The 11,552-nt window shown below is 38.6% G+C and overlaps 1 protein-coding gene across 4 annotated transcripts in view; it reads left to right on the top strand.

Moving 5' to 3' along the window:
- Positions 1 to 774: 774 nt before the first annotated feature.
- Positions 775 to 11,552, top strand: part of rapgef4a (Rap guanine nucleotide exchange factor 4a) — a 60,005-nt gene continuing 49,227 nt past the window's right edge. For 3 of the 4 annotated variants that reach the window (XR_005992984.1, XM_041806929.1, XM_041806928.1), the window contains exons 1-4: positions 775 to 907; positions 6,277 to 6,419; positions 6,505 to 6,593; positions 8,798 to 8,944. Coding sequence is in view for 2 of the 4 variants with exons in the window: in XM_041806929.1 (XP_041662863.1) it covers positions 840 to 907; positions 6,277 to 6,419; positions 6,505 to 6,593; positions 8,798 to 8,944 (447 nt within the window). In the remaining 2 variants the exon portion in view is untranslated. Of the gene's footprint in view, positions 908 to 6,276; positions 6,420 to 6,504; positions 6,594 to 8,797; positions 8,945 to 10,092; positions 10,179 to 11,552 lie in introns of those variants that run through there. The other variant, XM_041806931.1, reaches the window with a different exon arrangement.

The raw sequence follows: 11,552 nt of genomic DNA, 5'->3' as shown, positions 1-11,552 counted from the left end.
AAAAAGAGATTTTTAATCTCAGAAGGTTAAATAAAAATCAAATAAAATACATGAGTATTTTTCCTTTGTTCAATACCAAACAGGTCAATGTTATGATTTGGCTTGAAAAATTAAAAATGACCAAAAATACAAATCTTTTTACAGTTTCATGCCGATTGCATCAACAGGACACAAACTGGTTCAAGAATTCCAAAACAGAATGCAAAGAATGTGCCTAGGTATACCTTAGAGTTAAAATTGATGAATAAATAATACATCATGTTGTTTTAGTTTTTATTGGCCTTTATTTAATAATCATGCACACTGCGGCTTTTAAAAATAAAAAGTATTTACTTGGTATTGGATCTATATTAAATTTTGCAGTATGGCCCACCGGATGTTTCCCCCTCTGGCTCCGCCTCTGCTCCATGTGCTCTGTTTTAGCTAGTGCGTAGGCGCCTACTTTTACAAATAAACAAATGGGGTCTAGAACACGACAAAATACACCCAAAATCACATATCCTTTCTTTTTACAATCAAAATTTTAGGAGAAATGAAATATTCGACTAATTCACAGCCTGACATTTTTTTGAAGTACAGCATTGCAAAACTTACGTCCTTTAAACAAACTTAGCATTGGGTTGTTCCAGCTTCGCATTTAAGTCGCTAACAGCTTTACCTCCATCTCCCTCCTTTTTTAGAAACATGTCCTGGTTAGGTGAAGTGCTGAGCAGCCGCACAGTAACAGCAGGAGAGCCTCGGCTGTCATCAGCGGATGAGTGAAGACACATCAGGTGCTGTTTTTGGTCCAGCCCTCCTCACCGCCGCAGCCTCATCAGCAGCAGAAACAGGAGCCCAAGATGGTAGCAGCGCACACTTCTTCACATTCATCGGAATCTACCGAGTGGATTGTCTGCTTGGATAAACGGTAATGCATTAACATCTTTCCAATGCGATAACTGCCTCAGCTGAAGGCGCCGTGCGAGGGAAAAATTACAAATATCAGACGCGATTTTTGTGTTTGATGTTGCGTTGATGATTAACATTGATGTAATCTCCGTAGTTTTAATTTCCCATCGGTGTTCATTAAGACTTCAGCTTATCATTTAAAGCTGGCATGTGTATGGATACTGTCAGGTAATGGGTGTTTTATGGGTGCCTTGGGCAAACTCAATGACCATTGATGCATTGGAAGTAGAGGAGGCGACTAACTTTGAAAAAGGTGTTTTAAACATTCATTACTGAAGGTGCAACCTAAAAATACTGACCAAGCCTTTTAATCCACCACTGATTATTGCAAGGATCCATAACACACACTGCAATGTTGTACTCCTGAAAATGCATGTACAAAATCTGCCTCTAATAACTGCAGAACACTTGATCAGGAGGTAGCTGCATGCACACTTGTCAGAGGAGCACCCTGTATGCTCAAAAAGGTGATAATAACAGACTACCTGATTTTGCAGTCATTTACTGAACAATGCATTTGATTTCAGATTTTTATGAATCATGTATTTGCGTCACTGCTGACAGGTGCAGTGTTGCACAACTGCAATCTTCATGTCTGTCACCTGCTGTAATGAACTAGAATGTTTGTGATTGTGCAGCATGATAAGCGCGAACACAGATTTCTTCTATTGTGAGGATTTTTTTATAAAATGAATTAAAATGCCTGGATGGCAAACAGAGAGCATGATGGCCAGAGTGTTATTGGGCACAGAATCAGGTGGGAGAGAAAGACTTACCCGGTGACAAAAGGGTCCAAAGTGCATCAGCTATAAACAGCAAAGTGACGCAGTGTGCCAGATGTGTTTGCACAGTAATATCCTCTGGTAAGTCAAGGGGCCACCTGGGTTGCACATATCAATTGTATGACTCACATTTTCCTCTTAAACACTTGCAGCATGCACATTTAAACTGAAATTTAATGCACAGGCTTGGGGATGCAGTATTAACATGATGAAATAGTTAAATTTAGCTTTCATATGAGCTGCCACATCCCTGCTTGGACTCTAAATCTGCACCTTTTAAAGGTTTTTTTTGTATGTTTGATTTCCAAATAGGCACCTTGGCTTTGAAACTCCCACGCATCCCTCTACAGCTTTGTTGTCTTCTCTGTGCTGCATTTGATAAAGTGCTGAAATAATGCAGGGCAGTTTGGGGGCTTTAAAACATTACATGTTGGAGCGTTTGGGATTAGAGTCCAATCATAAAGAGCACAGTACTCAGAAACATTAATACATCTACTGAGAGTTATAAGACAGCATGCAGCGCCGCTCACTCACAGGCTGTTGCTTGATGAAAACACATTTATTGAACTCTATATATCATTTTCAGGAGCTGTGAAGGGAGCACTCATTTATCTCTCTGAATCGTTGAAATGGTTTTATCTCCTTTGAAAGGATGAATATAGATTCAAAGGTGATGTAAGCTACAGTACAGCCGCCCACATTTTACATCAGAGGATTCAGATTCAGTGGAGCAAATTTAGGGGCAGAGTGAAGCAGGGGATAAAATCCACACCAACACATCTGTGAGGATGTGCGAACGTGACCAGCATCTTCTGCCATGGTTCTCTCTCAGTGCCAGAAACATTTTGTGTTTCTGCACACATTTAAAACTTTGAGGGGTTTTAGCCTCATGGAAATGTTCTTTTTTGAGATGATCCACATTAAACGGTCAGCTAAAAGAGGCCAGCTTGTGAGCAGGAGTCACAACTGTGTCAGCTCTCCTACTTCAAAGCTGCTGTGAGGAACTTCCTGTTTGCTTCAGTTCTGGGCAACTTTTTGTATCTTAGCTGATCTTAGCTAGTGTGTAAGTAATGTTTTCTGAAAAAAATCATCCAATCAAACATACCAATCAATGAGAATCTGTGCATTTCACAATGCTAACAAATGCTGTTTGCAGTCTTCTTTGATACTAACCCTGCACTGGCAGCATAAATAACTACTGTTATAAAAAGTTATCACTACCTTGGATGTTTTGAATCAGTCATTCTCAATGAATTTGTTTTTTTTATCAAAAAAAAACAGACCTTTACAATGTGAAATTGAAAACAGTTTTCTACTAAGTAATGCAAATTAAATAGAAAAATATGTAATATGAAATAAATGAGTGCATAAAAATCCACCCCCTCCAAGTCAGTATTTAGTAGAGTCACCTTTGAGTCTGTGTGGATGGGTCTCAATCAGGCTCAAACATCTGGACACTGCAATTTCCTCCATCCTTCTTTGCAAAACTGCTCAAGCTCTGTCAGATCACACAGGACCAAGTGTGAACACCTTTTTTTTTAATCCAGCTACAAATTCTCTTTTGGACTGAGGTCTGGGTTTGAATAAGATAAGATGAACTTATATTAACCCCCCCATCAGGGGAAATTTGGTCATTACAAAAGCTAGAGCTGGGCAATTTATCCAAAGATAATCAAAACTGACATTTAGAGCCTCTAACCGACATAAACCTGCTGTGTCAATTATTTCAGATTTTTAGTGCCTGAGCACTGAGGGAGACCCTATTGAAATCCTTAGGATTGTTAATATTATATTATACGCTTGGCTGGACTTTTGAGTATCTGAACATTCACGGAAGCTCATTAAAATTGGCATGGACACGTGGTCTGCTGGAAATTTTGATATTTTATAGGCCCCCAATATGTGTGTGGGAAATTGGCTCAGTAGTGCCCCCTAAACACATAAAAAATACACTGTTTTCACCTACAGAAAGGAAATTTGGTACACACACATTCAGCTTCTTAATACACACAAAAAAGTCTGTTATCATCAAGCTGAATACCCAACATGAAGTCTTCCATTTTGAAAAAAATGTGTGAAGTTTTTCCATTTCCTGTGGTTCTTTTAGGATTAACTTGTCCAACAGCGTTAATCAGAACTATGTGAAGCTTGTTTTGTGGCTAGAAAACACATTAATGTACAAAAGTTATGCTTCTTTTGTACTAAACTCAAAGGGGCGTGGCCATGGCAAGCCCTCAAATATTCATATTTTTTAACAAAAAGGAATTTGCCTATAACTTAGCTGTGTATAGTCCTAAGTGAATGAAATTATTCATGTATAATGTGGGTTCAGATCCCAATACACTTATGTGGTAATATTTCTTACAGATGATAGCGGCTCCTAGTGGTGACAGGAAGTATCATGTTTTTACTAAAGTTTCATCACTACTGGCTATGTAACCACGTGATCGGTAGCCAGGTGTTGCGAGGCATGTAGCCTGCTGTAAACCCAAGAGAAGAAGAAGTACTAGTCATGTGCTCATTCCCATCCAGTCCACTAAAACTCAAACATGGAGCTGACTGTGCAATGTGAGCAGCAAAGTTACTTTCTACTTTTTATACAACATTGTAAAAATAATTAATTTTGTTAGCAAAAAATGCAAGTAGTTTAATTTCTACTTTCCTAGGAATATTTGACTGTTTACAAAAATGCTCAATAAGAAAGAGACAGAAATTAGAAATATTTTTAAAAAGTAGAAATAAAATGTGCCAACACTACTAAAATATAATATAACCAACATTTGCAATAAAAATAACAATAATATTTACATTTTAACATGGGTATACCTTCGCTTGTGGAAGTGCAAGACCAGATAATAAATTAAAACACACACAGTGTGTATGGTATTGATAGGAAAGAGGCAATAAAAATTCCAGTGGCATTACACGTCTCAATTTGACCACTCTAGAGCATTCACCTTGTTGTCTTTACACCATTTCTGTCTAGCTTTCTCTGTATGCTTCTGGTCATATGTATGCTAGAAAATAAATATTCCCCCAAGCCGTAGTTTTCTAGCAGACTGAATAAGATCGTCCTCCAGGATTTTCCGATATTTGCCACATTCATTTATCCTCTACCTTTACAAGCCTTCCAGGGTCGGTGGCTGAGAAGCATCCCCACAGCATGATGCTGCCACCACCATGCTCCACAGTGGGGATGGTGTGTTTGCGGTGAAGTGCAGTGCTTAGTGTCTTGTCTGATGGCCCAAAAGCTCCATTTTGGTCTCATCAGACCAAAGAACTTTATCCAACTTGACCATGGAGTCTCTCACATACCTTTTGGCAAACTCTAGTTCAGATTTAATATGGGGTTTCCTCAAAAGTAGCTTTCTCTTTGCCACTCTCCTCTCTGACTGATGAAGAACCAGGCAACAGTTGTTGTCTGCAGAATCTCTCCCATCTCAGCTGCTGAAGCTTCTAACTCCTTCAGAGTAGTCATAGATGTCTTGGTGGCCTCTCTCACTCGTCTCCTTCTTGATCTAGGCAGATTTACACATGCGCCATATTCCTTCCATTTCTTGATGATGGATTTACCTGGTCTCTGGGGGATGTTCAGTGCCTTGGAAATTTTTATCGTAGCCAACCCCTGACTTATACATTTCAATAACCTTTTCTCAGAGTTTCTTGGGGGTGTTCTTTTGTCTTCATGGTGTAATGGTAGCCAGGAACACTGACAGGTATCTATACAACAGTCACTTGAGGCACATTCACTGCACTCAGGTTTTTGTTCAATTGACATTACTTTGTAGAAATCTGTTTTCACTTTCACATGAAAAGGGTATTTGTATTTTTTTTGTCGTAAAAGTCAAACTTTTTTGACAATGATTGATCTATAAAATCAGTACAAGAGTGAAACATCCAAGGGCACTGTACATTACCAAACAGGCCAGACCAGCACGGTTCTGGGCCACTTTTTAACTGCTTTTCTCCCCTGTCGGGTCATAATCGTACATTTAAAGAAAACAAAGAGTCTATTGTTAAGTAAAAAACTTTCTGGAGGGCTGATTTGACCAAAAAATCTCAGTACGGACAGCAGGTGACAGGTGGAGAGGACAGAGAGACTCGCAGACTGTAAGTCTGTCCCAACAATCACTACAGGCTAAGAGCTTGACTACCATACTGTAGGAGTAGATGCACAAACTCCATATAGTGAAGAACTGATGGTGATACAAGAGCAACACAGCTGCAAAAAAATGCACATTGTGGACTTTGCTAAACAAAATGGAAATCATCATCACCTTAGGAACAAAAACCTGATTAAACTCGTGATTTCTGACTTTTCTGGGATGCTGCTGCTGAGCAAATTTAAGTTATGTCATGAAAGCTCTAAAATCAAATCAGATGGAAGTGTTCCTCAGAGACAGATTGGTGTCACATCCCTCCTGCAGAGTTTCAGCTGTTTTAAAAATAACATCCAAGATGCACCTGTGCTACTCGTGGAATCAGACTCTGTAGCATAATCAGGCACCACGCTTGTTTAAGCAGCTATCTTTTTTTTCCCCTGCAGCCCTTCAGAGCGCTCTGGAGAGGATGTCGACATAATCCTGGCCCGTCTGAAAAATGTGAAGGCCTTTGAGAGGTTCCACCCCAGTCTGCTGCAGCAGATCTGTCTGTGTAGTTTCTACGAGTGCTTGGAGAAAGGAATCACATGTAAGTCCAAATTAATGCTCATGCTGTATATCTGGCAAGAAAATGTTAAAAGAGTGTATCGTGATGTGTTACTTTGTGATTTAAGTGTACCGCCAGGGAGACATTGGCACCAGCTGGTATGCTGTCCTGTCTGGTTCTTTGGATGTCAAAGTTTCAGAGACTTCAAGTTATCAGGTACGGCTTAACAAAACACAAAGTAGAACCTAAGCCTTTCATTTTTTCATACACTTGTGTTATCTTCTAGTTTATTACATGTTGACCTATATTTGTCTTTCCTGTATACACAACATTACACAACATTTAGATATTAATATTGCAGATATTAAATGTATTCAGATATTTTTTTTACTTTTAAGGTTTTTACAAAATGACTGTTCATAAGTAGTGAAAAAGTGAAAAAAGTGAAGTGAAAAATAGGTTAAACAGGCAAAGATGGGTTACAAAAGGAAAGTATGGATTAGAAATACCAAAACAATGGTGATGAGTGAGTGGGTTGTTTAGATAGGGAAAAGGTTCATGTCCTTTATTACATCCTGTTTTACAGAGACACTGTTCTCATCTGGGACAATTTAATGCAATTGAGAGTTGGCTTTTTGTTTTGCATTTATAATGTCATCATCCTTTTCTGTATTCACCTAATAAATGGAAAATCAATAAAAACATTTCACCATAAAAAAAAGAAATACCAAAACAAAGTTGCAAAAAAATATCAAGATAAATTTGAAAAACAGGGTTACAAAGTGATAAAGTAGTAAAAAGGGGTCAAAACAGGGCAAAAATGAACCAAAAGAAAACATTTTGGTTAACCCTTTACCTACTGAGTCTAAAAATGGCAATTTGGACATATTTTGTTATTATGGCTGTAAAATAGTCAGGAAATGCCGAAAGTCTGAGAGCTTTGGTCCCTTTTCCCAGGAGTACTTGAACTTGACTTTTCAACATCTGGTTAATGATTATTGCACATTATATGGAATTGTCAGCAGTTTAAAAGAAGAAAAACACAAAAACAGATTTGTTTTTCATGGCTTTTGTGATAATAATTATGTTATTGCTTATGAAGTTTTGATTTGACATTTGAAATGTGAACCTATACATGTTTAGAACAATCACCAGTCATTTTTTGAGTCTAGGACTCTGGGTGTGCAAAACACAGTGCAAAAGATAACTATATATAGGCGACAATAAGTGCAAATAAAGGTGGAAAAATGCATTTTCAACATTCTCAAGTAACATATTGTTATTGCACATGCCAGACACACACAAATGCCACTATCTAACACCTTTTTTGAAAACAAAACACCACTCTTGCTCGCTACCCGCTTACTCTCTTCCCTCACTCTCCTTTCTCACTCATCTTTTGCCAAAGCTACCATTTTCACTGTGCTGTTCGAGATTACCGTAATATATATACCATACATCATAAAAATACCATAACAAAGTTTAAAAAATATCCAGATAAATAAGAAAAAGGGTTAAAATGTGATAAGCTAGCAAAAAGAGGTTAACAAGCAGCAAAAATGAGTTATAAGTAGAAAGAATGGCTAAAAGTTGTAAAGATGAGCAAAAATGGTGGTGAAAAGTGACTGACATGAATAAATATCAGAATCCAGTAATAGCATTACACAACTCCAAAATGAGCTAACTGTTAGCCAGGATGCTAGCACCATTGCTACTGATCCAACACACACGCACTGATATCATCTCAACATGAAGACGACCCATTCTCTGGGATTATCGGGGCACAGACAATTCAGGGCCTGAGTATACACGTGTTACACACCACCAGAAAGTCTGATTCTCAGGACTCTGACAATGATAACCATCCCACGGTAAAAACAACACAACAGCCACTATAAATGCATCTGTCAGACAACAAACAAACAATAATAAAGGTGACAGCTCAGCATCAGAAGCTCTGCTGATCATAAAAATCCATTAGAAACAGCCCTGCTGCATCAGAAACAGTCCCCACAATCTAAATCCAACAGGATTACAGCCATGAAGACTCATGGACTGGTTTTGTATAATTTCACATTTGTTGTTCTCAGTAGTCCACTGTGGTGATGTCTTTTTCTCAGGCAATTATTAGCAATGCTATATAAAAAAATCTATTCTTTTTGGAGTCTCCAGTTTGAAAACAGGTGTAAAATCCTAATTTTCTCCTCTGTTGTTACCAACTTTGAACCTGACCTAGCTACGGCTTCATGCTCTGATCCAATTAAGTTTTCCAGCTTATATAACCCATTCAATTAAAGTTGGCTATTCCTGGATAGGTGTTTTTGACCAATTTTACCTGTAATTCTTTTGAACAACTTACGTCTGCTGCTGTGCCACCGTATTCTTGTTTATCTAGATGATCATCCCTGCCTTTTTTCCAGGATGCTGTTACGATCTGCACCCTGGGAACTGGCACAGCATTCGGGGAGTCGATCCTGGATAACACCCCCCGACATGCCACCATTGTCACGCGGGAATTCAGTGAGCTCCTCCGCATCGAGCAGAGGGAGTTCAGGTCTCTATGGGACGTGAGTACCTTTGTCTGCTCCATCTGTACCTTCCACAGCCCACAGTCTTTTTCTGGCTATAATATAATGTGTGACACATCCATGGAGATTAAAACACGGTGGGTGCTTGTGTAAATCTATAGAAAATGCTGTTTTTTCACTTTCTTTAGTTTAATTTTGTTTATAATTAGAGAGATTACATCTTTCAGGTTTGTCCAGCTCAACCCTTTCTTTTCAATTTTGGAGCACTTAAGTGCAAACTAACTTCAGCCTGATTTTCAGGCTGTAGTGACACAGGGAATCTATTTTTAGAATCACTCACAATACCAGGTAAAAATTGCTATTTTTATCCGTAACAGCTGAGTAGGTGTACTTAAAGGCAGCATGCATATCCTTCCATTCACCCCTTAATTTCTATTGTATCTGCTTTAAACCAGGGGACGCCCCCCGTCTTCATTTCTTCTTACTGGAATGAAAAACTGAACACTGGAACACTGACGAATCAAGCTTAGCATAAGCCAGCGTGTAGGTGGTGCAGAGTGTCATGGTGATTAATACAGGTTGGATGATGATTTTACTGTTCCCCCCCTGCAGGTTTACCATGAGCTGTTCTTTTTCTTTTCCTGAACCCTTCTGCTTTGTTGATGTGCAGGCATTTCACAGAATTTTCAGTCTTGTCAGTGCCTGAGTCTTTCACACTTTCTGACCACAAGATGGCAGTGCTGTGCTGAGAAGAAACAGCTTTTTTTGGGTCTGTGTATATTCTTATTGCTTCATTTTATAACACAAGTATAACTCCAGTATACCAGAGCGCAGATATGATATTAAAAAAGTATATTCTCTAAGAGAAAAATAAAAAAAGTGTACTTTAAATCTTTGTAAGAGCCTGAGGGATATATTGATTGTGTTTTAATTAAAGAGGAAAAGGACCATTTATTGACAACTCACCTCTCCTTCTCCTACGTGTTAGACGGGAGGTTTCAAGCTGTGCAGAGCCTCGTCTTCTCTGCATGAGCCATGGCTCTGTGCTGGTTTATAGGGAGAGAAAAAGAGAGAGAGGGACACTGCCCATTTCCTCTGGGACTGAAGGGCATAAGGGGGCTGGTAAATTTTGAGCCGTGTGTGTGTGTGAGTGTTCAGCCCAGCAGCAGAGTGACTGGATACTTAACCCATTGTGGATGTTTGCTGACCATCAAGTGGAAGTGCTACAAGGGATCACGTTTAGCCTTTTCCCAGGGGTGACCTCTTCAGTCAGGTGTGTCAAGTTGATTTGCAGGTTTACTGCCCTCTTATGATGGTTATACTTTGTCCTTATATATTTGATTTTTGTTAAGATGTGGAAAGTATGCTGACACTGTGTGATGTGTGTGTTTTAATATTTTGGCATGGAATGTATGGGACTACTTAACAGGAAATGTATTTACCAGGATGTGTTTCTACCTCTGCAACCTTTGTGTGAAGTATGAGCCCTATTCAATCATGCATTGTAATTACTGTGGGTGCAGTTCAGTCTACTACATTTTACTTGAATCTAGTATAAATTTGAACTGTTTTGCTGATGTAATTGGCTACAGAACTTTTAAAATTCACATGGGATCTTTTTCATCTTACTAGCCCTCAGGGCTCTATTAACTTCTGTTGGGTTTTTCTGACAGTGTTTTCCCTGTCTCATGTTAACGACCCTCCACACTCTTTTCATTTTTGTGACTTCACTTGAATAGGGGACTCTGAAAAGTATGATTCAATAAGCCAGTTTCTCTCAGTTTCTTCAGGGTGGTCAGTTTGAAATCATGGGAAATAGGGTTGTCACATGTTCCACATGTTTTAGAACCAACACCAGTATTACAACCACTGTTAGTATTAAAAATAACTGAAGACCAAAAAAGTACATCTTTTTCAAAAAGCGGGTACCTTAGCGAGATATGAATCCATCAGAATTGCAAGAAAACTTCTGCACACTGTTACCATTAAAAATTGGCAATGCTTAATATAGTCCAGGGGTGTACAAATTTATTTCCATAAGGGCTTAATACAAAAAAAAGGTAAGGATGACTGGGCCACTTTGATATGCCACACCTTTAGTTAGTAAAACCAATCCAATGTAAGTTATGATAAGCTTAATATACTTAGAGAAAACAATGCCTACACCACAACTTTCATTTAATGGCTGACAAGACAAATAGCAATTCATTGTTGAGTTTTTTTGGGTGACCAGTCAGTCCATGGTTAACCACGGTTATCTCTAGATCTGTCCCTAGCCAGGAGGAGGATGATGCTCTGTTCAGCAAAGAGGGGAAACCCTGACAGCTCATCCCAAAAAAGAACAAGAGAAAGCTGCACGAAGTTTCAAAATTTTGAAACCTTGAGACAGGTTTAGGCAGCGTACAGGGGTTAAGCTGCTTCACTCCAATTATACACAACAAATTAACCACTTAGTTGTGCCTACAACTTTGATTTTTCTTGCTATAGTATAGGGCTAAACAATTTGGGAAAATAATCTAATTGCAATTTTTTTACTCAATATTGTGGTTGGGATTTGATATGTAGCTATTTCTTAAGAATGTATTTTCCAACAAACACAAGCAATTAATCATTTTATATTATAACAAACAACATTAAAATAAACTAC

Source organism: Cheilinus undulatus, linkage group 15 (assembly GCF_018320785.1).
Source record: "Cheilinus undulatus linkage group 15, ASM1832078v1, whole genome shotgun sequence".
In the NCBI taxonomy this organism is placed as follows: domain Eukaryota; kingdom Metazoa; phylum Chordata; class Actinopteri; order Labriformes; family Labridae; genus Cheilinus; species Cheilinus undulatus.
Note: the sequence above shows the minus strand (reverse complement) of the source record. Positions and strands in the feature narration are given on the sequence as shown.